The sequence below is a fragment of the Haematobia irritans genome, chromosome 1 (genome assembly GCF_050003625.1).
Source record: "Haematobia irritans isolate KBUSLIRL chromosome 1, ASM5000362v1, whole genome shotgun sequence".
Classification (NCBI taxonomy): domain Eukaryota; kingdom Metazoa; phylum Arthropoda; class Insecta; order Diptera; family Muscidae; genus Haematobia; species Haematobia irritans.
The window spans coordinates 274556765-274581969 of record NC_134397.1 but is presented as its reverse complement, the minus strand read 5'-3'; the positions used below and the strand labels follow the sequence as shown (position 1 = coordinate 274581969).

The window sequence follows — 25205 nt, the reverse complement described above, 5'->3', positions numbered from 1 at the left end:
AATTAATTGAATAAAAAATTTGATTAATGTTATCATTTGCAGATAAATTGCCAATGACAATGTGTCACAACAGAGTGGCGAGAATATAATAAGTCAATTAAAAATTTGGTGGAACAAATCTGTTATTTTAGGATAACCTGGATTTTAGTTAAAGGGTCTTATGTTAGGATAAGTAGTGGCAGTCCGTTATTTTGTCCGGCTCACTTAGACTATACATTCCACTGTAGTACCACAAGTAGTGAACTTATCTCCTAAAGGGTGATTCTTTTGAGGTTAGGATTTTCATGCATTAGTATTTGACAGATCACGTGGGATTTCAGACATGGTGTCAAAGAGAAAGATGCTCAGTATGCTTTGACATTTCATCATGAATAGACTTACTAACGAGCCACAACGTCGAATTTTCAGTGAATGGGCCCTAGAAAAGTTGGCAGAAAATCCGCTTTTTTATCGACAAATTTTGTTCAGCGATGAGGCTCATTTCTGGTTGAATGGCTACGTAAATAAGCAAAATTGCCGCATTTGGAGTGAAGAGCAACCAGAAGCCGTTCAAGAACTGCCCATGCATCCCGAAAAATGCACTGTTTGGTGTGGTTTGTACGCTGGTGGAATCATTGGACCGTATTTTTTCAAAGATGCTGTTGGACGCAACGTTACGGTGAATGGCGATGCTATCGTTCGATGCTAACAAACTTTTTGTTGCCAAAAATGGAAGAACTGAACTTGGTTGACATGTGGTTTCAACAAGATGGCGCTACATGCCACACAGCTCGCGATTCTATGGCCATTTTGAGGGAAAACTTCGGAGAACAATTCATCTCAAGAAATGGACCGGTAAGTTGGCCACCAAGATCATGCGATTTGACGCCTTTAGACTATTTTTTGTGGGGCTACGTCAAGTCTAAAGTCTACAGAAATAAGCCAGCAACTATTCCAGCTTTGGAAGACAACATTTCCGAAGAAATTCGGGCTATTCCGGCCGAAATGCTCGAAAAAGTTGCCCAAAATTGGACTTTCCGAATGGACCACCTAAGACGCAGCCGCGGTCAACATTTAAATGAAATTATCTTCAAAAAGAAAATGTCATGGACCAATCTAACGTTTCAAATAAAGAACCGATGAGATTTTGCAAATTTTATGCGTTTTTTTTTAAAAAAAAGTTATCAAGCTCTTAACAAATCACCCTTTATTTATTGGTGCTGTCCGATTCTATGTTCAGCTCAATGACATGGAACATCCTTTATTCAAGCGAGTCTGAACGGAGTTTCACATTACGTTGAAACCACATAGCCTTGAAGCACTTAGAAATATCACAAGCATTTCTGAGAGGGATTTGAAAAATAAAAGTGAAAAATCAACTATTCCCAATAATATGTTTTTTTTTCTAATCTTAAAAATCGGCTATACAATGCTTTTGAAAATAGATTCAAGTCGAGTAAATAGTTTTCAATGTTGATCAAAGCGCAAAACAAATTGGATTGGGAAGCTCTGCACTGAAACATATTGTGTTTAGCTCAAATTTTATTGTCGTTATATTGCTGATGTGTACACGCAAGGAAAAACAACATTTGGAAAACGTGTACCGAAAACGTTTTTCTTTTGTTAGAGTTTTTTGAATTGCTTCGAAAATTTTAAACTTTTATCACCAAAAAAATTCGTTTGTTACAAAATTTTTAGTTTTTCATTAAAAAAAAATTATTTTTGAAACAACAACACAGTCCATTTCGTTTATATCAAACACTGTTCTTTTGTGACTCTAGGTCTTTAATAAGACACATTTTACAGTTTTAAATTTAATATATATTTTATATATATGTAATGTTCAACATTTTTTCGGAATCTTCCGAACACATCTGGAATATATGTAAAAAAACAAAAAAACTTTGGTCGAAGCAGGGATCGAACCCACGACCCTTGGCATGCATGTCAGACGTAGCAACCACTGCTCCACGGTGCCAAACTAACTGTTTGTTTCTGTTAAATAAACTTTGTTTATTCGGCTCGTGGGCGCCGCAAGCTATGCTATATAAAATAACTTATATGGATAATTATCTATTGATGACCATAACAGGTACACAACTCAGTGGTTAGTGTGTTGGCTTACAAAGTGCATGGTCCGCGGTTCGATTCTCCATCCAGGCGAAAGGTAAAAAAAAATTTAAAATTTATAAAATCTTATAAAGGGTGATTCTTTTGAGGTTAGGATTTTCATGCATTAGTATTTGACAGATCACGTGGGATTTCAGACATGGTGTCAAAGAGAAAGATGCTCAGTATGCTTTGACATTTCATCATGAATAGACTTACTAACGAGCAACGCTTGCAAATCATTGAATTTTATTACCAAAATCAGTGTTCGGTTCGAAATGTGTTTCGCGCTTTACGTCCGATTTATGGTCTACATAATCGACCAAGTGAGCAAACAATTAATGCGATTGTGACCAAGTTTCGCACTCAGTTTACTTTATTGGACATTAAACCAACCACACGAATGCGTACAGTGCGTACAGAAGAGAATATTGCGTCTGTTTCTGAGAGTGTTGCTGAAGACCGTGAAATGTCGATTCGTCGCCGTTCGCAGCAATTGGGTTTGTGTTTTCGACCACATGGAAGATTTTACGCAAAGATCTTGGTGTAAAATCGTATAAAATACAGCTCGTGCAAGAACTGAAGCCGAACGATCTGCCACAACGTCGAATTTTCAGTGAATGGGCCCTAGAAAAGTTGGCAGAAAATCCGCTTTTTTATCGACAAATTTTGTTCAGCGATGAGGCTCATTTCTGGTTGAATGGCTACGTAAATAAGCAAAATTGCCGCATTTGGAGTGAAGAGCAACCAGAAGCCGTTCAAGAACTGCCCATGCATCCCGAAAAATGCACTGTTTGGTGTGGTTTGTACGCTGGTGGAATCATTGGACCGTATTTTTTCAAAGATGCTGTTGGACGCAACGTTACGGTGAATGGCGATCGCTATCGTTCGATGCTAACAAACTTTTTGTTGCCAAAAATGGAAGAACTGAACTTGGTTGACATGTGGTTTCAACAAGATGGCGCTACATGCCACACAGCTCGCGATTCTATGGTCATTTGGAGGGAAAACTTCGGAGAACAATTCATCTCAAGAAATGGACCGGTAAGTTGGCCACCAAGATCATGCGATTTGACGCCTTTAGACTATTTTTTGTGGGGCTACGTCAAGTCTAAAGTCTACAGAAATAAGCCAGCAACTATTCCAGCTTTGGAAGACAACATTTCCGAAGAAATTCGGGCTATTCCGGCCGAAATGCTCGAAAAAGTTGCCCAAAATTGGACTTTCCGAATGGACCACCTAAGACGCAGCCGCGGTCAACATTTAAATGAAATTATCTTCAAAAAGTAAATGTCATGGACCAATCTAACGTTTCAAATAAAGAACCGATGAGATTTTGCAAATTTTATGCGTTTTTTTTTAAAAAAAAGTTATCAAGCTCTTAACAAATCACCCTTTAATTTCTTCTACATTGTTGGTATTACAGGAAAAGGTGTTAAGAACTAAAAACCTCGTGGATGTGAGGGAAAATGCAATTAGCAAGAAAACAATGCTTTTTTTTTGAGTTAGTCTTTATGAAATTGTTTTTACATCCTGGAAAAGAATAAACGTTTATCACAAAAAGTACATACTTTTCTTCCAAATACACTTCCTTACAGCGAAAAGCAAATGAGAAAAGAACTTTGTTTGTCTAAAATTTCGTTTGGGAGGAAAGAATTATTTTTTTGCGTGTATGTTATATCGGTATATATCGTTGTGACAATTTTAATACATGATCAAAGTGGTCAATGGATAATGCTTTCTATAACTTTCATATTATTCTATACAATTTCATATTATTCGTAATTTTTAATTTCCATTTGGTATTGTCACTATAAACCGCACATGTAGCACCCAGTTTGAGCGGGGATTTTATTTTTAACAATAGTCTAATTGATGCAATAGAAAAACCCATAATGTGGAAAAACGCCGTTGTTTATAACAATTCTGTAGACGGAAGTGTGTAATTGTTATCACAAGTCATGATATATAGGTAAATTAAATACATTGAACTTTATCTCTTACGCAGATATAATATTTTTAAATTCTTGGAATAATAGGGAAAATAGTTCTATTAACCCGATGTGACTTATTGAGATAAATATAGACTAGCATTTTGCGTATTTTATATACGTCTTGGAGAAACTACTTAATTTCTGTTACGAATGGAAATTTTTGCACTTGTTTACGTTTATAAGCATGGTTCTATGACAGGAGGGTATATACATTATAAATAAAATGTACATTCTATATAAGCTGAGGACGCTAAAAAAGTGAACCCTCTAGTGCACTGAAGCGAATTTAACTCTATTTAAGTGCATGGAATAATTATATTTAGAGAAAGTTTCCTTGATATTAATAACTTTTTCCTTTCGTTAGTTAAATTAACTGAAAAAGGGGAAAAATAGCATAAAAACTATATTCGTACTCCCACAAATTAATTCAGAATTTCTAAAGCAATGCAAAGGATCCAAAAATGGAGTTCTTCCGGATTGGGGATCCAAACTGCTTTTTTGTATGCTCTTTTTTGCTGGGAAATAAAAAAATTACTTAAATTTTCTTCAATTTGTCGAAAAATATTTCTTTGTTATATTGAAGTTTAGTTAACATTTCAAATTATATTTTTCTAAAATTATACAAAATTTCCATAATTTTCTCTTATAATATATGAAACCGCTAACGATTCCAATATGACATGCTTGGTGTTATTTGTGCGATATTATGACAATGTGTCAACACTTATTAAGAACACTTTTCTAGCACTGATTCACTTGGTCACGTGCGTCATGAAGGAAATACAAAATAAATCTGGTGAATGTGCGTAGATGGGACTAAGCAAAAATATGTCGTGCGTTAGCGTGAGTGAAAATCTATGTGTGACTAAAATTTCTTCGAAATGATGCTTACGAAACAATGGACATTCACGGTTATAAGTGTTATCGGAAAAGTTATTTTTTAATCGAGATTTTGTGACTTTAAAAAACATTTTTAACGTAAAAGGTCGGACGAAACTCTTAAAAAGAAAGTTTTATTTTTTGCTTCAGAAAATAAGTTTAGGAGTTTTATTTTCTCCGTCCTAAATAAACCCAATATACTTTTCTTGAGCTAGATAGCTCAATAAAAATGTCTTTATTTTATTGACTCGGATCTATACCCAAATCCTTATGAAAAGGTTAAAATCATTCAATTCAAATAAACTTTTTTAGATTGTATAGCCAGATTATATTTACATTTTGGAGAAAAACATATGGCGACAATAAGCATTTAATGGTCGAAGAATCATGTACAGTGCTGTTCATAACATTTGCAACCACATCGCCTATTGAAAATAAACCAAAATTATAATGAAAATAAAAATATTAAAACCAAGACTTTAATGCACTGTTATTGCTTATTATGTCTGTTTTAACCCTTTCACTACCGATGTCCACTTAGAAGGACATTCGAAAAAGACACCAAATTCTATTTTCCCACTTAGTTTGAATTTATTTCTTGATGTTATTTTAAAGTAGAGGCTTTAATCTAAATAAGCTGTAAACATTTTCCATATTGGTGAGCACTAAAATACATTTTTATAAACTTCTTTAACGAAAATTTGAGACAATTTTTCTACTGTCTAGTAAATGGACATTTATATCAATAGCTGATACTTTTATGGATTTTTTTTGTATTTTTTCGCACACTTTGAAGGATATTATAGGCCAAATAGCGCTTATTTTCGTAAGACCATTTGGTCACTATTCAAGAATCATGTTTTCAGAACAAGCTCATATAGCTCTTGAATTGAGGTAGGTTCTCAAAATGACAATTTTTTTCTACATGCTGTTAGTACAAGTAAAAACAGAAGAAAAATTTAAGTTTTTAATATTATGTTTATTTCGGTAGTGAAAGGGTTAACGATTTAAGGGAATAAGGGAACTAACGACAAAGATTTTTTGATAATTGATAAAATTATTTAAAAATAAGAGTTTTGATCTGCTCAAAATATTTGCAACTAATATTAAGTGTCCTAAATATTTAAAAATATTTAAAATTTTTGTAACTTTTAACGATAAATTTTAGTAGTTGATACTATGAAGTTTGATTACTTCTGCGCAGCTTCTTGCCGTTGGTTAGGATTAAATTGTCAATGATATGTTATAGTTCAAGTTCAAATAGATATCATAATCCTTTTACACCATCGGGTGTAAAAGGTGCAATTGTTAGCATAGCTGCCTTGCATGCACAAGGTCGTGGGTTCGATTCCTGCTTCGAGTTTTTCAGTAATAATGACATTGAAGAAGAAAATATTACAGGCTATTAAATAGTTGCAAATGTTTTGAAGAGGTCGAATCAGAACCATTACATGGTTATAATGACCATGTACATTTTCATTCGCAATCATTTAACGTTTCGACTTGTTTGCAGCGAAGATAATTTAACAATGTGTATTTTGAGCGGAATTATTGTATTTGTGATAATTTATTTAAAAGTGGCTTAGCATGGTTTTATATGATCAGTGTAATTAATCGTGGAGTGGTGTATAAAAATGTTTGATATTACCTAGAACGTAATTATAAACACAAATAAACAAGGCATTAGTTTAAAAATAAATTTTTAAATTATTTTCCATAATTTTCTTTTTTTATTTACGACGAAAGTATTTTCGTAAATATCTTTGTGTTCTAGGCGATGACCACACGCAAAAAAATAATTGTTTCCTCCCAAACGAAATTTTAGACAAACAAAGATCGTTTCTCATTTGCTTTTCGCTGTAAGGAAGTTTATTTGGAAGAATGGTATATAATTTTTGTGATTTCATAAAGACTAACTCAAAACAAAAACAATCTTTTCTGTCTAATTGCATCCCAGTTTTTTATATAAATTCCAGATATGTTCGGAAGATTCCGAAAAGATGTTCAACATTTCATACTACTATATAACATTTTTACTATGAAACTACAAAATGTGTCTTATTAAAGACTTAAAGCCAGAAAAGAATAGTAAACGAAATTGACTGTGTTTTTGGCTCAAAAATTTTTTTTTATTGACAAATTAAAAATTTTGTTACAAACGATTTTTTTTTTGTAAGACGATATAAGCATGTTCGTCTGTCTGTGGTAATCACGCTACAGCCTTCAATAATAGCGCTATCGTGCTGAAATTTGGCACAGATTCGTCTTTTGTCTGCACGCAGGCTAAGATCGAAGATGGGATATATCGGTCCAGGTTTTTATATAGCTCCCATATAAACCGATCCCCCGATTTTGTGTCTTAAGCTTATAGAAACCAAAGTTTTTATCCAATTTTCCTGAACTTAGAAATCTAGAGATATTTTAGGACCATAGAGAGGTGTGCTGAAAATGGTGAGTATTGGCCGACGTTTTGGTACAGCCCTCATATAGACCGATATGCCGATTTTACTTCTTGGGCTTATAGAAACCGAAGTTTTTATCCGATTTTCATGAAATTGGAAATCTGGAGGTTGGGGTCTAGATTCTGTAGGTTTTTCATAACAACAATTAGGTGTGCAATTATGATTCATCGGTCGTTAGATACGAATTAGAAGTATGGGAAAATTTGAGTAATATTTGCACTTAGCAGTGACGATTTAAAATTGAAAATGTGTGTATTTTGATAAAAATGCTTTATTTTGTCAAGCTTGAGATCTGTTTTGTTTTTATTCTTTTCAATTCATCCGTCCTAATATTTCGCAATTTTCTTTGAATTGCTTCATCAGAGGTGTATGATCTATAAACATTTGTTATAATATTAATTAATCAATTAAGTTTAAATTCATTAATTATCTATAAACATTTGTTATAATATTAATTAATTAAGTTTAAATTAAACAATTAATACAAATTTCACATACATAGTACATCACAAAACATCTTATTCTAAACATCGTCTACCAGGCTATCATAACTGTCAAGTCGTAGCTATTATCTCTAACTTACATATGCGTCAATCACTACACAAAATTCTTATTAGAGCATCACTGCTCTCGTCAGCTTTCGCTATTGCACTGTTGGCTGATGTTGTTGTTCGAATTGTTCTTTGCCTGTCGATGATCATTTGTGTGTGTATTTTGGCCATATTTGCCTAATCTTACCCGTTTTTGACCAACTTTGGCACACTTTGGTAAAATGCTAATTGTACTCTCTGTGCACAGTTTCAAAATATTCAGAGTGAAACTTTTAGGGAGCCACCGTGGTGCAATGGTTAGCATGCCCGCCTTGCATACACAAGGTCGTGGGTTCGATTCCTGCTTCGACCGAACACCAAAAAGTTTTTCAGCGGTGGATTATCCCACCTCAGTAATGTTGGTGACATTTCTGAGAGTTTCAAGTGGTTTCACTGCAATGTGGAACGCCGTTCGGACTAGGCTATAAAAAGGAGGTCCCTTGTCATTGAGCTTAACATGGAATCGGGCAGCACTCAGTGATAAGAGAGAAGTTCACCAATGTGGTATCACAATGGACTAAATAGTCTAAGTGAGCCTGATACATCGGGCTGCCACCTAACCTAACCTTGGTCTCCATGGTCATATGAATCAAAATCGGGCGAAAGATATATATGGGAGCTATATATAAATCTGAACCGATGTCAACCAAATTTGGCATGCATGATAGGAATATTAGTTCTGTGCAAAACTTCATGTAAATCGGAGTAAATCTTTGGCCTCTGGCTTCTGGGGCAGTATAAGTGGATATCGGGCGAATGATATATATGGGAACTATATCTAAATTTGAACCTATTTTAACCAAATTTGACCTCATTAGCACACTATCAATTGTACTATTTGTGCAAAATTTATACCAGAGCAAACGAAATAAAAAGAAACTATCGCATTTGATTAAATCTAATTTTTGTTTTTCGTAGCGGAGCGGTTTTTCCTTTGGAAATCGCTCCGCTCACGCCAAAAAAGGATTCGCTCCGCACCGCTCTTCGCTCCGAATCCCGGGGTGTAAGCATTGTGCTTTTCAACGTTAAAGTCATGTCTTTAAAAATCATCGAGGTTAAAAAAAAACAATATCTGTTTCAAAATCTATTACTTTTATGCCAAGGACAAAATGTCTTTGGAATCTTTTGTAAATTAAAAAAAAATGGAGATATATATTTTCCGTGTTAAAAAAAATCGAATTCCAAATTTGAGAACACCAAATCTTAGCGATTATGACAATATCACTTTAAGTATATAGAGCAATTTAAGTTTTAAGAAATTAAAAAACAAAAATTCTGTATAGAAAATAACGGAGTACTTTTAATCTAAATCTTGTCATTTAATAATGTTAAGGATAGCTAAAAATATAAATTATACTGTTTTATTTAAGTATTCATTTAAATGAGATGTCCAAAGGTATGTTCTCAAATATCAAAAGTAGTGAGTTGTGGATACGCGTACACACACACTCTCCCACATGCATGCTGCTAAACCAACGCGATTTAACACATACAAGTTAGGCGGTTTTCTTGACGCATATTCTAGTTAGAGTACAGAAAAGCTTTATTTCTTTTAGTTCAAGTACTAACCACTACTATTGTTATTGCTAGAAACAACAACCCCCAAAAGAACTTTTAGCACACCAACAACGGAACTGAATATTGTTTATGTATGATTTGATACCTTGAGTTTAAGTTAAGCTTTGATTTGATCTAAGCTTGGCTTGGCTTGAGACGTCACCTCGCTTTTCGAAGTCATTGCTGTATTGAATGAAAACGAACCGGTGTCTCTATGTCTCTCACAGTTCCTCTGCCTTGTTCTCTGTTCTGCTCTGCCGCTTTTGTTGTAGAGGGGGAATAGTTTTGTGTTTCAGTGATTATCGTTATGATCGATATTTACAAAGCACCATTACTGTGGGGATCTTGCGCTTTGGAGTCTTATTATTCTCAGATACTTTAGCGTGCGATTGTATGTGTGAGCTTGTGTACATACCAACAAACTAGGCTCCATGTGAGCCACTGTCGTTGGTGTAGTAGCATTTCGTGAATTGCCGCGTTTTGAGTTTTATTCAAAAAAATTATATTATCTTATGCAGGTTGAGAAGTTTTTAAATCAGTTGAGCATAAAAATTCATACGGTTCGGTTTGGCAAAAGTTTCACAAAATATCTAAACGAAATCGAAAACGGTGTTATGATACCATAAAAATAATCAAACAAAAGACATAGAAAAAAATACTGCAAAAATATCCCAACTTTAACGGATATAAAATGTTAAAGAATTTTCCAAATTTATAGGAATATAATTGAAAATCAATAAAAATATAAACAAAGGAAATATATATCTTTGATTTTTTTATATAAAAGCGAAATACCAAAAAATAAATCGCAAGTAATAATGTGCTCATAGCATACAACAAATTTAAAATTTGCTAAAGTTGAATATCGTTAACAAAGTGTTACTTCTTTTAGTTATTAAATAAATAAAAAAACTATAAAAGCAAATAACATCATTATTGTACCAATCAACTCACACACACCAAGCCAATAATTTGACAAAATGAACAGAAACATCACATCAGGATTGGATATGGCCGCTGAGATTGCCCACATCGCCATCACAGAATTCAAATCACATTATGTGACAAAGAATTTTACTGGATTAATACAAAGATATTACTCTTTGGTCATTGAGGATTATGGCGGTAGGTGTAAAACCTTTAAATTAAAATAAAAAAGTTAAAATTAATTAGGCTTAAGAATAAAAAAAGTGCATAAACATTTTTTGTTTTCTTTTCAAAAATGCATCTCTAAAATTTTAAGATAAATCTCCCATCTTCATATTATTTGAATATTCAAAATAAAGTTAATAATATTAACAAAATATCAACAAAAATGTACGTACATTTTTTTACTGTTGGTATTGATTCTTCAAAAGAAAAAAATAAAGAACCAACGTTGTACCTTCGAAATGATGTTTCGATTCGTACACTCAAAAAAAAAGTTTACTTGGATCCAAAGATTGTAAATTTTATTTTAATCAAAATTTCTTTATTTTAAAGAAATTTGTCCTTAATATTTTGTAAATTCCGCATCCTCAAATTTAGCTTGCGTAATCGTCAATATCACGTAAATATTTTTGTAGTGTACACAGATTTTGCATATATTATTTCTAAATTGCAATGACATGTTTTTATTTGTAACTTAATTTTGATATAATATATTATTTTCATGAGCGAGACATTTTTAAATTCGCTTATTTGTTTTCTTAACAATTCTCTGGTACACTGAACAAAATATTGTCTTGAGGTCAAAGATTTCATGTCTTTAAAATACGAATGCAAATTTTGCTTGGCATAGAAGACGTATTTCTCTAATATAAAGTTTTTTCCTTGTCCAAAAGTCGATAAACTTTTCAATGAAGTCGTATTGTCCTTATAATTAATTGATTTGACTTAAAAATGGGCTAAGGTCAACTTGACTTTAATAATTCAGAAAAATTCTTTAAATTTAATGAAACTGTCTTAAAATTTGTTGTCTTTTTGCATCTTGACTACAAAGCAAAAAATCGTTCAAATATAGGACATGTTTTTCAACACTTTATTTTAAAGACGTTTTTTACTTGAAACATAGGATAATTTCTACTGGAAGTCGAGTCTTAATTTAGAAAAAAAGGTTGTCGTTAACTCGTTTTTAAATGACTTTGATAGCATATGAAGAAAAAAAGCTGAAAAACGAAAAAAATACACAAAACACAAATTTAAAAGGGAATTGTGTCTTAAACTTAACCTTACTTGTATTCTCCGCTTTTTTGGCTCGGAATCAATACCAAAATTTTTAAAGTAAAGACAAAATCTTTGGAACCGGACATGTTTTTTTTTCAGTATACCATCGATGGCAACAGGTTCTATAAAAATTTTATTATTGAAATAAATAAGGTTTAAGGTGGGTATAGTCAAACCATAAATGATTTTTTTTTATTAATACTTCATTTAAACAGCTGTGGTAAATAGTTGACTAATACTTAATAATATTCGAATCTTCCTATTTTTTTTTTTAATTTCTAGCAACAAAACACGAAATATTCTTGTATTGAACAAAAAGAATTTAATGAAATTTAAAGATTTTGAATAGTTAAGATATCCGTTTTTAAAACAAGTAAACCTTTGCTTTTAAAAGGGTCGTTCTAAAACAAACATATGACAAAAACAAACACACCTCTCACGACCACGAAGTCAACCATTGTAATCATATTAACCATATATGTACTTAGGGAACCTGTAATGAAAAAAAAAAAAAACAAAATACAATGAAGTGTAAAACGGTATGGAATTTCATTACAACTTAGAATGTTATTGATTGCATCGACAATAGCTTGCAACACGGTTGATTTATATAAAGTCTATGTAAAATTAAGATATTAAGTAGACGATTTCTCAACTATCAAAAGGACAGTCTGGAGATCGGTTTATATCCACACTTTCGGAAATTATGTACCTTCACTGAAAAACAGTTTGCCCGGTTCCAAAGATTTTGTATTTACACTAATGATTTTACAATATGCATTTTTCAATAATGATTGGTATTGGTTCTGAGCCAAAGAAGCGGAGAATTGATGTAAGACACAATTCTCTGATAAATTTGAGTTTTCGTTCTTGATACTAGGAAGCAAATTTGTTTTTTTTCTAGTTTTTTCTTTATGTGCTATCAAATTCCTTTAAAAACTTATTAATGACAACTTAAGTTTCCAAATGCAGACTCGACTGCACGTAGAAATTATGCTATGTTTCAAGTAAATATGTCTTTAAAATAAAGTGTTTGAAGATATCTCCTATTTTTGAACGCTTTGTAGCCTTGAAATCCAGAAACAAAAGGTCAAAAATGTTTAAAACGATTTCATTAGATTTGAAAATTTTTGCAAAATTACTACTTTGACCTTAATCAAACAAAATTTTCTTTCATGTAGAAATACCCATTTTTTTAAAGTTCGACTTTGGGATGATAAGAGAAAGTATATATTAATTTCACTGAAATAAATATATTGTTTTGTGATTTCAAAACCAGCTAATCAGTGTTAAAACCCGATTTTCACTATTAACCGAAAATGTCATTTGATTAGAATATATCCATTGTGAATTCTAGACGAGTCTCCCAAAGAAGGGTTTTCTTACCAAAACTTCATTTTTACGCTGCTAAAGTCAACAATTTTCATATTTGTTCATGATTTTTTCAATATTATTTGTAGGGTAGTATTTAATGCTGACCTACCAGGGATGGAAAATGCAATACTATAGTACTTTTTTCAATACTTTTTCACTCTGGTCAGTACCGTAGTACCCCCGCGAATGATTTAGTACTTTTTGGATAGACATTTTTGAGCCGATATCAGATATATGGTACAATAGTTTTGACAAACTATTGTAATATTTTGCCAAAGTCTTTAACAAACGTATTTGCTAATAGTCTTTTACAAATTTGGCAAAACAGACAAGTTCATGCGGGAAGAAAATCTGGATATTGTAAAAGCCATAGTTACAAATACGATTTTCTTGAATTTCAATAATGTTTTAGTCGAAAACGCACGTGATTCTACATTACGCTTCCACACGAACACTGCCTAGATAAGAAGTTATCGATCGCGTTCTTAAATAATGCAAAACATTACAGTTACGGTCGAAACTTGAGACAAAAGTATTCTACCAACATTTGGAGAAAAATTTAACAAACATTTTTAAAAATAATGAAAATTTGTCAAAATTTTATTTCTATAGAAAATTTTGTCAAAATTTTATTTCTATATAAATATTTGTGCAAATTTTGTTTCTATTGAAAATTTTATCTAAATTGTATTTCCATAGAAAATGTTTGTCAAATTGTACTTCTATAGAAAATTTTGTCAAAATTGTATTTCTACACAAAATGTTGTCAAAATTGTATTTCTATAGAAAATTTTGTCAACATTTTATTTCTATAGAAAATTTTGTCAAAACTTTATTTCTATAGAAAATTTTGTCAAAATTTTATTTCTATAGAAAATTTTGTCAGAATTTTATTTCTATAGAAAATTTTTTCAAAATTTTATTTCTATAGAAAATTTTGTCAAAAATTTATTTCTATAGAAAATTTTGTCAAAATTTTATTTCTATAGAAAATTTTGTCAAAAAATTATTTTTATTTATCTACAGAAAATTTATGTAGTACCATAAAGTATAGCTGTGGCAACCGCGATTACAATACTACTTTGTAAGCAAATATAGGGCTAAAAAAGAAAATATTTAAATTTAGGAGTTGACAAACAAAATTTTATTTTCCTTAAAATTCAATTTAAGGGAGCTCTTCACAATAATCTTCCAATGAAATTTTTGTTAAAATTTAGTGAAAAGTACTTTTTCGCTCAAAAAAGTACATTTTTGGTACTTTCTTAAAAATTGTGTTTTCCATCCCTATGACCTACTAGTATCTTCGGTAGTTCCTTCTTAACAATAAAATAGTTAAAATATGCAAAATCAACAAAACAATTCCATTGTGCTTTACTAGTATCACATATATTTCGTAAAGCAATTTATCTTAACATTCTAATAAGCATATAGCTAAACCAGACTGGAAAGCCTTCATTTGTTTGTTGATCTATAATTTCTTGAAATCAAATGGATGAGTAGATTTTCGTTAAACAAAATCTTACATATAAATGTTAATAAATTGAGAATGCTAATTGAATTATAATTCTACAAAAATACATATTTCTTTAGAATAATCTCATAGTTCAGCTTGGATGGATCTCCAATAGCATATCTATGTGTCACTACTATTTATAACTCCACCATGTTTTCAATTCACTATAGAGTGTATATCTTTGATGAAATGGAAATATTTAAAATAACATCAAACCACATTATGAGTAATAGTTAAAACCTACACGTGTTCGGTCAGGTTAGCTATAGTGGTAGCCCCTTTGTTTCAGGCTAAGTTAGACTTACCCCCATATGAAAAAATTTTCTTCATTTTAATAATTTTTGTTTTACTTTATTTACATGAGCAAAAAAAGAGAAAAAAAGTTATCCACAAATCAAGTAGTTGAGATTTTTGAAAATGTACCCCTCTTGAATTTCGTATGGAGCTACATCTTGGAAACTTCTAAATCCAGTTTTTCTTCAATACACGATATTTTCTTATACTATAGAAACAATTTATATTTAATAAATTTTCTTTAATTTCTAGGAAAACATAATTAGTTACTTTTATCATATCCCACAGAAACAAATCCTTTATTAAATTATTACTAAAATTAACTAATGTCTATTGCAAAACATTTGTTTTTATTGCTATTAAAGTTCTATTAAATTTTTGCATCCAAGTATGTTAAAAAATTTTATGAACTAAGCGTGGGTATAAATTTCAATGACCGAACAAAAACTAAAGTAGACGAAATTGGTCATACAATTTTCAAAAATGGTAATAATCATTTTTTCTCCAAAACTGTCATTTTAACAACGCATTTTGGAAATTTCAAAAAATGGAGTACAATTGAGTTCAATTTTCCCACGTGGAAGTTCAGCTAATCATTTCTAAATTTAACCTATATTTTTAAATTTAATAAACATAACATATCATACATTAAACAAGTATATACAGCAGTAAGTTCGGCCGGGCCGAATCTTAAATACCCACCACCATGAACCAAATATTAGGGTTTCCTTTGAAATTTCAGGAGGGCTTGAGGACTTGAGGACACTTCCCGAAGATAAATTTAAAGATTTCACCTATGAAGACTATATCAGATTCTGGATTTATAAGAACCATTTTTGTTTGAGTTTTAGAGGAATCATTAACATCTCTTGTAAGTGTGCTAGAAAATTATAAAATAACGTCTTGATTTGAAATCTTAAATCTGTAGAAGTAAAATCTGGAAATTTTACATTGAGTTTCAAGCAATTGTCACGATCAGTGCGCCTTCTACACCCTCAAGAAGTGAAGTCGGTCTATATGGAGGCATTACCAAATGGACCGATAAAAACTTAATCCGATACACGTTTTTGTGAGCCTAAAATACCAGAATATTTACAATTTCAGGCATATCAGATAAAAACTACGGTTTCTAGAAACCCAAGGAGTTAAATCGGGAGATCGTTCTTATGGGGGCTATACTAAAATATGGACCGATACTCACCATTTTCGGCACACCTCTTTGTGACCCGAAAATACCTCTAGATTTCCAATTTCAGGCAAATAGGATAAAAACTTCGGATTCTAGAAGCCCAAGAAGTAAAATTGGGAAATCGATCTATATGGGGGCTATACCAAAATATGGACCGATACTCACCATTTTCGGCACACTTCTTTATGGTCATAAAATACCTCCAGATTTCAAATTTCAGGCAAATTGGATAAAAACTACGATTTCTATAAGCCCAAGACCCCAAATCGGGAGGTCGGTTTATATGGGGACTATATCAAAACCTGGACCGATATAGCCCATCTTCGAACTTGACCTGCCTGCAGACAAAAGACGAGCTTGTGCAAAATTTCAGCACGATTGATTCATTATTGAAGACTGTAGCGTGATTACAACAGACAGACAGACAGACAGACAGACAGACAGACAGACAGACGGACAGACGGACATCGTTATATCGTCTTAGAATTTCTCCCTGATCAAGAATATATATACTTTATATAGTCGGAAATCGATATTTCGATGTGTTACAAACGGAATGACAAACTTATTATACCCCCGTCACCATTCTATGGTGGTGGGTATAAAAATAGAATCCTGTAGGGCACTGAAGCCAATTTAATTCTAATTTAGTTCATGTAATTATTATATTTTGAGAAAGTTTCCCTGACTTTTATAATTTTTTGTATATACACATACAGATATGCTAAATTCGTGCGCTTATCTTGAACTTCGTATGGCACTAAAGACTTTTTAGTAATTTTTAACTCCAACAAAAAAATCGCTTCTGTAACATATACCCCAAACACATTTTGCTTCAAGCATATATATTTTTAGGATTGGTCCAAACAAAATATTGTTTGTATTATTCAAACATATTATGTTTCATACACTTAGGACATACACTGGTAGAAAAAAAAAATTTATGAAATTTTCTTTGTGTGGATATATTTTTAAGGCGCCAATTGGTTACATCCATTATTTTACTTGCAGAATACTCTCTAAGTCTCTCCTAAATTAATATATGTTTGCATCTGAGCATATTATATTATATGTCCCAAAAGTAATATGTTCTAACATATTAACATATATGTCCCAAACATGTTATGCTTGTTTATGAACATTATATGCTTGCACTTAAAAATATTGTCTTCAAAAATTTGAGTTCCAAACATATAATTTTTACACCCAAACATATGAAAAACAGTCTTTTTCATCCGTGTAGGTTTTCGGGCTCTTTTTTTTTGGCTTTTAGAAACGAAAACTAAATTATATAAAAGCAATTTTGATCGGTTTTCGACTTTTTACGCTTTTTGCCATTGTAAAATATTTTAATTATTTGGCTCCACAAAAATTTAGCGAATATATCGAAATAAAGACTTATATTCAATAACATCATCAGAGAAACTTCCAAAGAAACTATATTTAATTAGAATGAAATAAATAAAACAAATTTAAATTTTACTTTAATCACATTAGTCCTTCACTTGGACAGCAAAACAATAAAATTTTGAAAACAAAATCAAATATTTTTTTTTACTGGGATTCCATTATTGAAATGAAAAACACCGACAACATTGCAAATTGATCGATATGTCGAAAATATTATTTGTTTATTTATTTATCTTTTGTTTTTGTACCGAAAATCTTAAAAAAAAAATCAAAATACTGCTGTCTATCAATATCAATTTTAAATAAAACACTCAAATAGTGCCGCTATTCATTTGGGCTTTCAAATAAATTAGCTTAATCGTGTTTATCTAACCTTAAGAGAAGGTGTTCACAACGGAACGACTTCATTTCAAACTTCTAAGAGAAGTTTTAACTTTGTTATTTTCTCACTGAATTGATTTGAAGAAAACCTTGCAAATGTCAATGTTTTTGAGATGTTCTTTTGTTGTGTTTTGCTATTTTGGTCTAAGAGCATATATATAAGCCTTACATTTGTTTCTCCTTCTGTATGTGTATTGTTGACTGACAATTATGGAGATCATTAAAACGTCTTTAAAGATATAAAACCAAAGGTTTTGTTGATTTAATTACATTTAACAAACATACTACTGAGGTACGCGCACAGCTCACGATGATACGTCTATTTATTTCCTCAAGCTCCCCCTCACCCTCTAAGCCAGATGCTATGAACTCAAATAATAGCTCATTACGCGCAAAAATATTTAAAAAAAATCATATTCATATTTATTTGTGCTGGTATTAAGCGATCTTGAATTAAGTTGTGTGGTCGAAATGCGTTTATGGAGATGTTTTATGGGCTCTAGTATATTATTATTTCTATAAAAAAAAACGTTCACAAAATTTCAATTACTAATGAATTATTTACTTTGTATTGTCATTTTGACTGAGATTGTGATTTCAAAAACTGGCGTACAAGATAACCCAGGTTGAGGTGAAAGATCCAAAGCAAATGAATAAAATGTAAACCTATGTACTTATAAGGTAAAGTAATTTAAGGAAGCAACAGGCCTAAGATAATTCCCATAAATTCTTGTAAATAACTGACGATTAAATTTTAAGAAAATTGCTTTCAAGTCATTAACCCCACATATTTAAATCTCTTTTCGTCAAATTGTAGCAATTAATCTGGCGTTTATGTTTTATTGTCGCCATTAACCAATTGTGTGTCTATATAATTCACCCCAACAAAATCTTGACAAAGTATAGCCACTTTATTTTGTATGAAATGCACCAACCAGAGACCCAGGACTCGGGAGAAGTCAACCACGACTTTGACTCCAAGTTATGTAATGAAATCCCATTAATAACATTCCATTTGCAATGCTCCACAACTTTCAGCAAATAAGATTTCAAAACCCATTTGATTTTGTTGTTGTTCATGAAAATTAGTTAACTTAAGTTAAATTTTTCTCCACAATTTATTAAATCCGGTTTTCTCAAAAAATAGTTCATATTTTTCCAAAATAAGTAAAATTTCTCTATATTACGCCAGTCTGGAATTTTCGTAGCGCACATGATATTTTCTTAAACAAAAATATTATTTATTTTCCATCAATTTTCTCCAACTTGATTAAATTGTTAACGAATTTGTTTCAAGTCGCCGCTGACCATGTAATGGATCATTTTAGAATACAAATTAAAAACATAGTGCTTAAAATACGAAGATAATATTCTTGTTGCAAGTCGCCGCTGATATAATTTTTAAAATAAACCATGTAGGTTCTTTCTTTGTGAATTACAGAGTTAATATATTGCAACCCTATAAAGGGGAATCTACAAATAATCATATTTGAATATGGGTCCTAAAAACCACTAAACTCAAAATTTGCATCATCATTTTGTTGATATTTACTACACTAAACTGCTCGTGTGATTAGTCAGGTGATGAGACCAAGTACTTATCTTCGAACTTGGTGACAAAAACTAAGGAATATGTTCCAAAATTTCAGCATAATATCTTCATTATCATCTATTCATTTTGAATTATTTGGACGATGGCACACAAGAAGTCAATAGTACTTTCTCTGGACTGGCTATATTAAGATAGACAATTAAATTCCAATATGAATTAATAAAGCAATATGTGTTTAAGTTCAAAACCATACCGGAAAATCATACCCCTGTTCCGCAATTTCATTTCCGTAATTCGATGGATCATAAAAACGCCTTGAACATTTAAATGATACTAAGAAGATTAAAATTGTTTTCGTCTTAAAATCCCCTGCCTTAGAAAATTCCATTAAATCAACGGAAATTTATTAAACGTTCATTGTCTCGTGCATTTAATTGCAATCTGTACTCAATTGAAACGCAGTCATAACATCATCTCTTTTATATATCTAATCAAATGTGGATGTGGTCATTGAAATTGATCCAAGTTATAATTAAAAAAAAACCGAGTTGCAAAATAACAATTTGGTTGCATTGATTGTTCTAGTCAGAGTGACAAGTGTACTCGTAACGAATTTCTAAACTAAATTGCAAAAATTTTCTAATTGTTTCCTTTCATTCTTTTTTACAGACCCCAGAGCAGAACGGTTCCCTTTAATGTCAAACCCCCTATACACATTTGGTCTTGTAGGCATATATTTATCGTGGGTTTTACTGATAGGACCTTATATTATGCGTGATCGGAAACCTTTCCAGCTTAAACGTACCATGGTCATATATAATGCCTTTCAAGTAGCTATAAGCGGCTATATGTTTTATGAGGTAAGCTATAGAAATGGAAACTCAAAATGATAATTCAGAACAAAAAAAATTGTATTGCAAAATTATTTAAAAATACTCACTTCGTATAATTCTTATTTATTTAAATGTCTATATATTTCAGCACTTGGTAGCAGGATGGCTAAACTATAATCTGAAATGTCAACCTGTGGATTATTCAGATGGTCCCATGTCAAAACGGGTAAGTAATTAATAATTAAGAAAAGAAAATAGATCATTTTAGAATACAAATTAAAAACATGGTGCTTAAAATACGAAGATAATATTCTTGTTCTGAAATTTCAATGTCATCAAGTTGCCCAATTGTTTGCACTTTCAACCATCTTCAGAAAATATCTCATTCAAAAATTCCCGTTGTATCCATATACGATGCAAAGCAATCAAATCACACAATAAACCGGTCATTGATGCGGGGCCACATTTATGTTTTAGCATCATCATCCACAGTCCGCCGACTCTTCCCTCTACCAAAGACAATAGACCATTTTATTTTTCCAATAACCCAAAAACAACAACAACAAATCAAATATAAAACAAATCAAAATATTGCATAATTTATTTGTTGACATGTGGAAGTAAAACTGTTTTATTTGAATCATCATCATTGATCATCGATGATCAATCGTCATATGGTTGCTAAAACAAAAGACTTAAGACATAAACTTCAATGCGAGTGGGAAATGGGGAATGCCCCTAGAAATGTTTGCAAACAGAGCGTAAAATAATAACTTCTTCTTCTTTATACATAGTCATTTTGTTAAAAACTGCACAGTCATGACGTATATACACAAAACTAAACAAGTGACATTTATACAGAAGTACAGAAGTATGAGGAAAAGGTATGAAATGGATACGTCATGACATTTTGTATTAAGTGGGAATTTCCATACATGAAGATTAAAAAATGTGATATATCGTCGTATATTGATAAAAACCCGGTATATAAGCGTTATTAAAATGCCTTTATTAAATCATATGTTTATTTAATTTTTAATTTATATCACAAATCGGTCATACGTTAAGTTAGGTTAGGTATATTGGCAGACCAATATTTTGAGCTTATACGGCATTTACATTACACTTCCAAAAAATCAAATGAAACGATTTTTTTTGTCGAAATTTAGAAAATTACTGTAGCCGCCAATCGATGGTCCCAGAAGAGTATGCTGAGCTAATTTCTACTTAACTGTCCCTCATTTTTTGTGATATTAAAATTAAAATGACAGATATATTTCAAACATTCATTTCATTTTTGTGTATATACGTGAAATATCGGAAAGAGAAAACAACAACGAAAATCAGCACAGATACAAATGATTAATGCCACAAGCATTTTGGACGTACAAATTCGTACAATACTTTTCTTTATGCATTGTCTAACAACAAACTTGAGGTACATTTATTTATCACTTTTATTGTAAATGATCAACGAATAGTCTCAGCTAGTTTCTTATGTCACATATGTTTTTCTCTTACGTCTTGTACCTACGTCCTGTATGTTCTTCAGTTACAGGACATTTTCTACCGATAGCCCCCCCTACGATTTGAAAAACTTTCTACGATTTTTTTATAAACATTGTCAAATGACAGATATATTTCAAACATTCATTTCATTTTTGTGTATATACGTGAAATATCGGAAAGAGAAAACAACAACGAAAATCAGCACAGATACAAATGATTAATGCCACAAGCATTTTGGACGTACAAATTCGTACAATACTTTTCTTTATGCATTGTCTAACAACAAACTTGAGGTACATTTATTTATCACTTTTATTGTAAATGATCAACGAATAGTCTCAGCTAGTTTCTTATGTCACATATGTTTTTCTCTTACGTCTTGTACCTACGTCCTGTATGTTCTTCAGTTACAGGACATTTTCTACCGATAGCCCCCCCTACGATTTGAAAAACTTTCTACGATTTTTTTATAAACATTGTCTAGATAAAAAATTTCTAAAAATTTTTTATGACTTTCACTTGAAAATTTGAAGCACTTAACTAAATATTGCCTATAGACAACATTAAGCATAAAATGGTTAATATTCTCACTTCCAATATATATGTTTAGATTTTTTAACAAACATTTTGGCATTTTTGACATTTTGGCAACCTTAATGGCACAAAAACAAAAAAATAGAGGTATGCACGTGAGTAATAGTTTACTCACGCTCACGCACGATATTTTTTGGTAGGACTCCCGCTCAAGCACACTCACGAAAAGAAAATTTGTACTCACGCACGAAAACGTCGTGACTCACGAAAAATATCGTGACTCACGAATAATTTTATGATTAATTTAGCTTACCGAAGTGTCTGAAAACATGAGCATTATTAAAATCGAGAGTGTTATTAAACTCTTAACATCCCAGGTGTCACTAAAATTGTAATTGAATTTAATTGAAATTTTTATGAGCAGGAATATTTTCGTGAGTGTAATTCGTTAATCACGCACACTCACGGAGATATTATTTTCGTGACTCACTCTCACGCACTACATTTTGTTTTGTTAATCACGCACACTCACGCTGTTGTCATGAGCGACTCACGCACGAATCACGAAAATTTTCGTGAGTCACGACAATTTCGTGTCACGTGCACACCTCTACAAAAAAATATATATTCGGTAAAATTCAGTTATGCTGCCAAGCCTCTTGGACAATTTCAATAGAATTTTCTTTTTATTTGACCCATTTTTGATGTCTTAAAGTGTGTTTTACTAAAAGCTTCCTTATTTAACGAAGCCCTCCTAAAGGCGGGATTGGGCATTAGAGGGTTAAACAGTCACCTTAATAGTTGCGTTAGTTCCACAGAACTAACCATAATGCATTATGGACTGAAAATCAAAAGACTTAAGACCTAAGCATTTATTTTCTCACTCCCCGTGTATGTGTTAGCAAAATTCATGCAAAATTTCTACATATGCAAACTTTGGGCAGGTAATAATATATTGTGTTGCGAATAATAACGGAAATACCAACAAGAAATCTACTTCCGTCTACAGATAATTTTAGAATAAGTGTAGCTTGTAGCCTTTCAATGATGTTGAGGTTTTAATTCCATTTGATTAGTTATATTGTGGTTTCCTCTACTTTTTGTAACAAGAAACTATAATTTTATTACTAACTACAATATAGTACTATCAACGCACAATCCTAATTTCGCAATAGAAATTTGCTTATAAAGAATTGTTAAGATAACATATAATATGTATATACTTGGTCTGTGATCATACGAGTATACTTATGACCTCATTTGACCAATGACCTATTTGGGTATACATTTCAATTACACAATTATTAATAGCTTAATCTGTTTAGCTTACACAGAAAAGAGTTCACTGTTAAACTGATGCCAAATTGTACTAATAGTTGAATTTAATAATTTTGCTTCGAAAATTTCCACAGTCCAATGATTTTTTTCTTATCCCAAGTATGACTCAAAAATTGTATGAACTGAATGAACCTTAGTATAAAAATCAATTAACGTAGTAATGAACACCTTCGTACAATTTCCAAAAATCAAATCGAATAGAAAAACAAAATTCTAAAGTAAATTAACAATTTTGAATGATGTTTATGAATTTTCGTCAAATAAATATCCATATATGATTATTCAATATGTATACAATTTTTAATGTTCCTAATATTACTATCTAGGTACAATTAATAACTAATGCTACTCTCTATTAAATCTGTCACCACTGTTGACCCATTCTTGATAACACTATACGGATTACACTGGAGACGTTTTTTTCAGAACAAGAAAAACCTGGCAAATCACGAAACCTTTTTTAGCGCCTGTTCTTTAAATCATTTTAAAGTGAGAGCTTGGTTTTGTTTTCGCTGCGAAAAACAAAGACATATACACATTTATCAACAATTTATCAAAAATGTGAAGGGTCCAATGCATTAACACAATATTCCTTTTGTTTGAAATTATTATTTAAAAGTAACCATAATTTTCGATGCAAACTACGGACGTATTACCCAAACGTAATAGCTATTATGGAGTTAATCAAAAATTCTAGAACAAATATTCGGTCCGCAACTTGATTTACACTAATTTTAATTCTACAAACGGGGGACCATGAAACAGGCTGTTTAATATATTAAAATTGTATTGATACGCTTTAAAACATTCTCACTAATGCTCTAAACCATATTTTGCCAAATGAGGAAATGCCGATTTTATATGTTCTCAAATCTATTCTTTTCATTGAGGCATACACGAACGGCTCAAACAAGTACAATTGAAATGCAACATTTCTGGTTTTATTGTGTAATATGTATTCAAACCATTCGATAAAAACTCTATTCTATCGATTCGCATCCAATTAATGGAAATAAATAAGAATAAATCTAAAGACTTAAGAAACGAACCACCAAAGACATCTGCTTACATTTTTTGGTAACCATTCGACATTAACAACAAAACTTAAAAAAAATACCAGCATACTTTAAACGCATGATAACATGCAGACAAAAATAAACACAAACTAATATATAGACAAAAAAATTGGTATACTTGTTTATATTTCCGTTCTTTAGCACAAGGAGTTAGTTCGGCTAAAATCAGTTGGCTACTTAATAAATGTACGAGTATGTACATGTTCTCCTTTTCAAGTGAATCGACATCGACGAATTTTATTTTCCAGCACAGAATTTGTGGTTATTTTCCAGCACACTTTTCGTACTGAAGGTCGTTGCTTATTGCACAACCGGCCAATTCTACTACTTGATATAGCCATTGAACCGACTCAATATTATCATGCAGCATTGGGCATGGACATGAGCATGGAGTGGTAAAGAAAATGTAAATGTGTGAGATGTATAC

The 25205-nt window shown here is 31.6% G+C and overlaps 1 protein-coding gene across 1 annotated transcript in view; it reads left to right on the top strand.

Annotated features, from left to right (window-relative positions):
* Positions 1-10098: 10098 nt before the first annotated feature.
* LOC142225065 (very long chain fatty acid elongase 7) overlaps positions 10099-25205 on the top strand; it is a 34034-nt gene continuing 18927 nt past the window's right edge. The window contains exons 1-3 of the mRNA XM_075294842.1: positions 10099-10695; positions 20158-20348; positions 20470-20547. Coding sequence (XP_075150957.1) covers positions 10551-10695; positions 20158-20348; positions 20470-20547 — 414 coding nt within the window. The 5' untranslated portion in view covers positions 10099-10550. The remainder of the gene's footprint in view (positions 10696-20157; positions 20349-20469; positions 20548-25205) is intronic.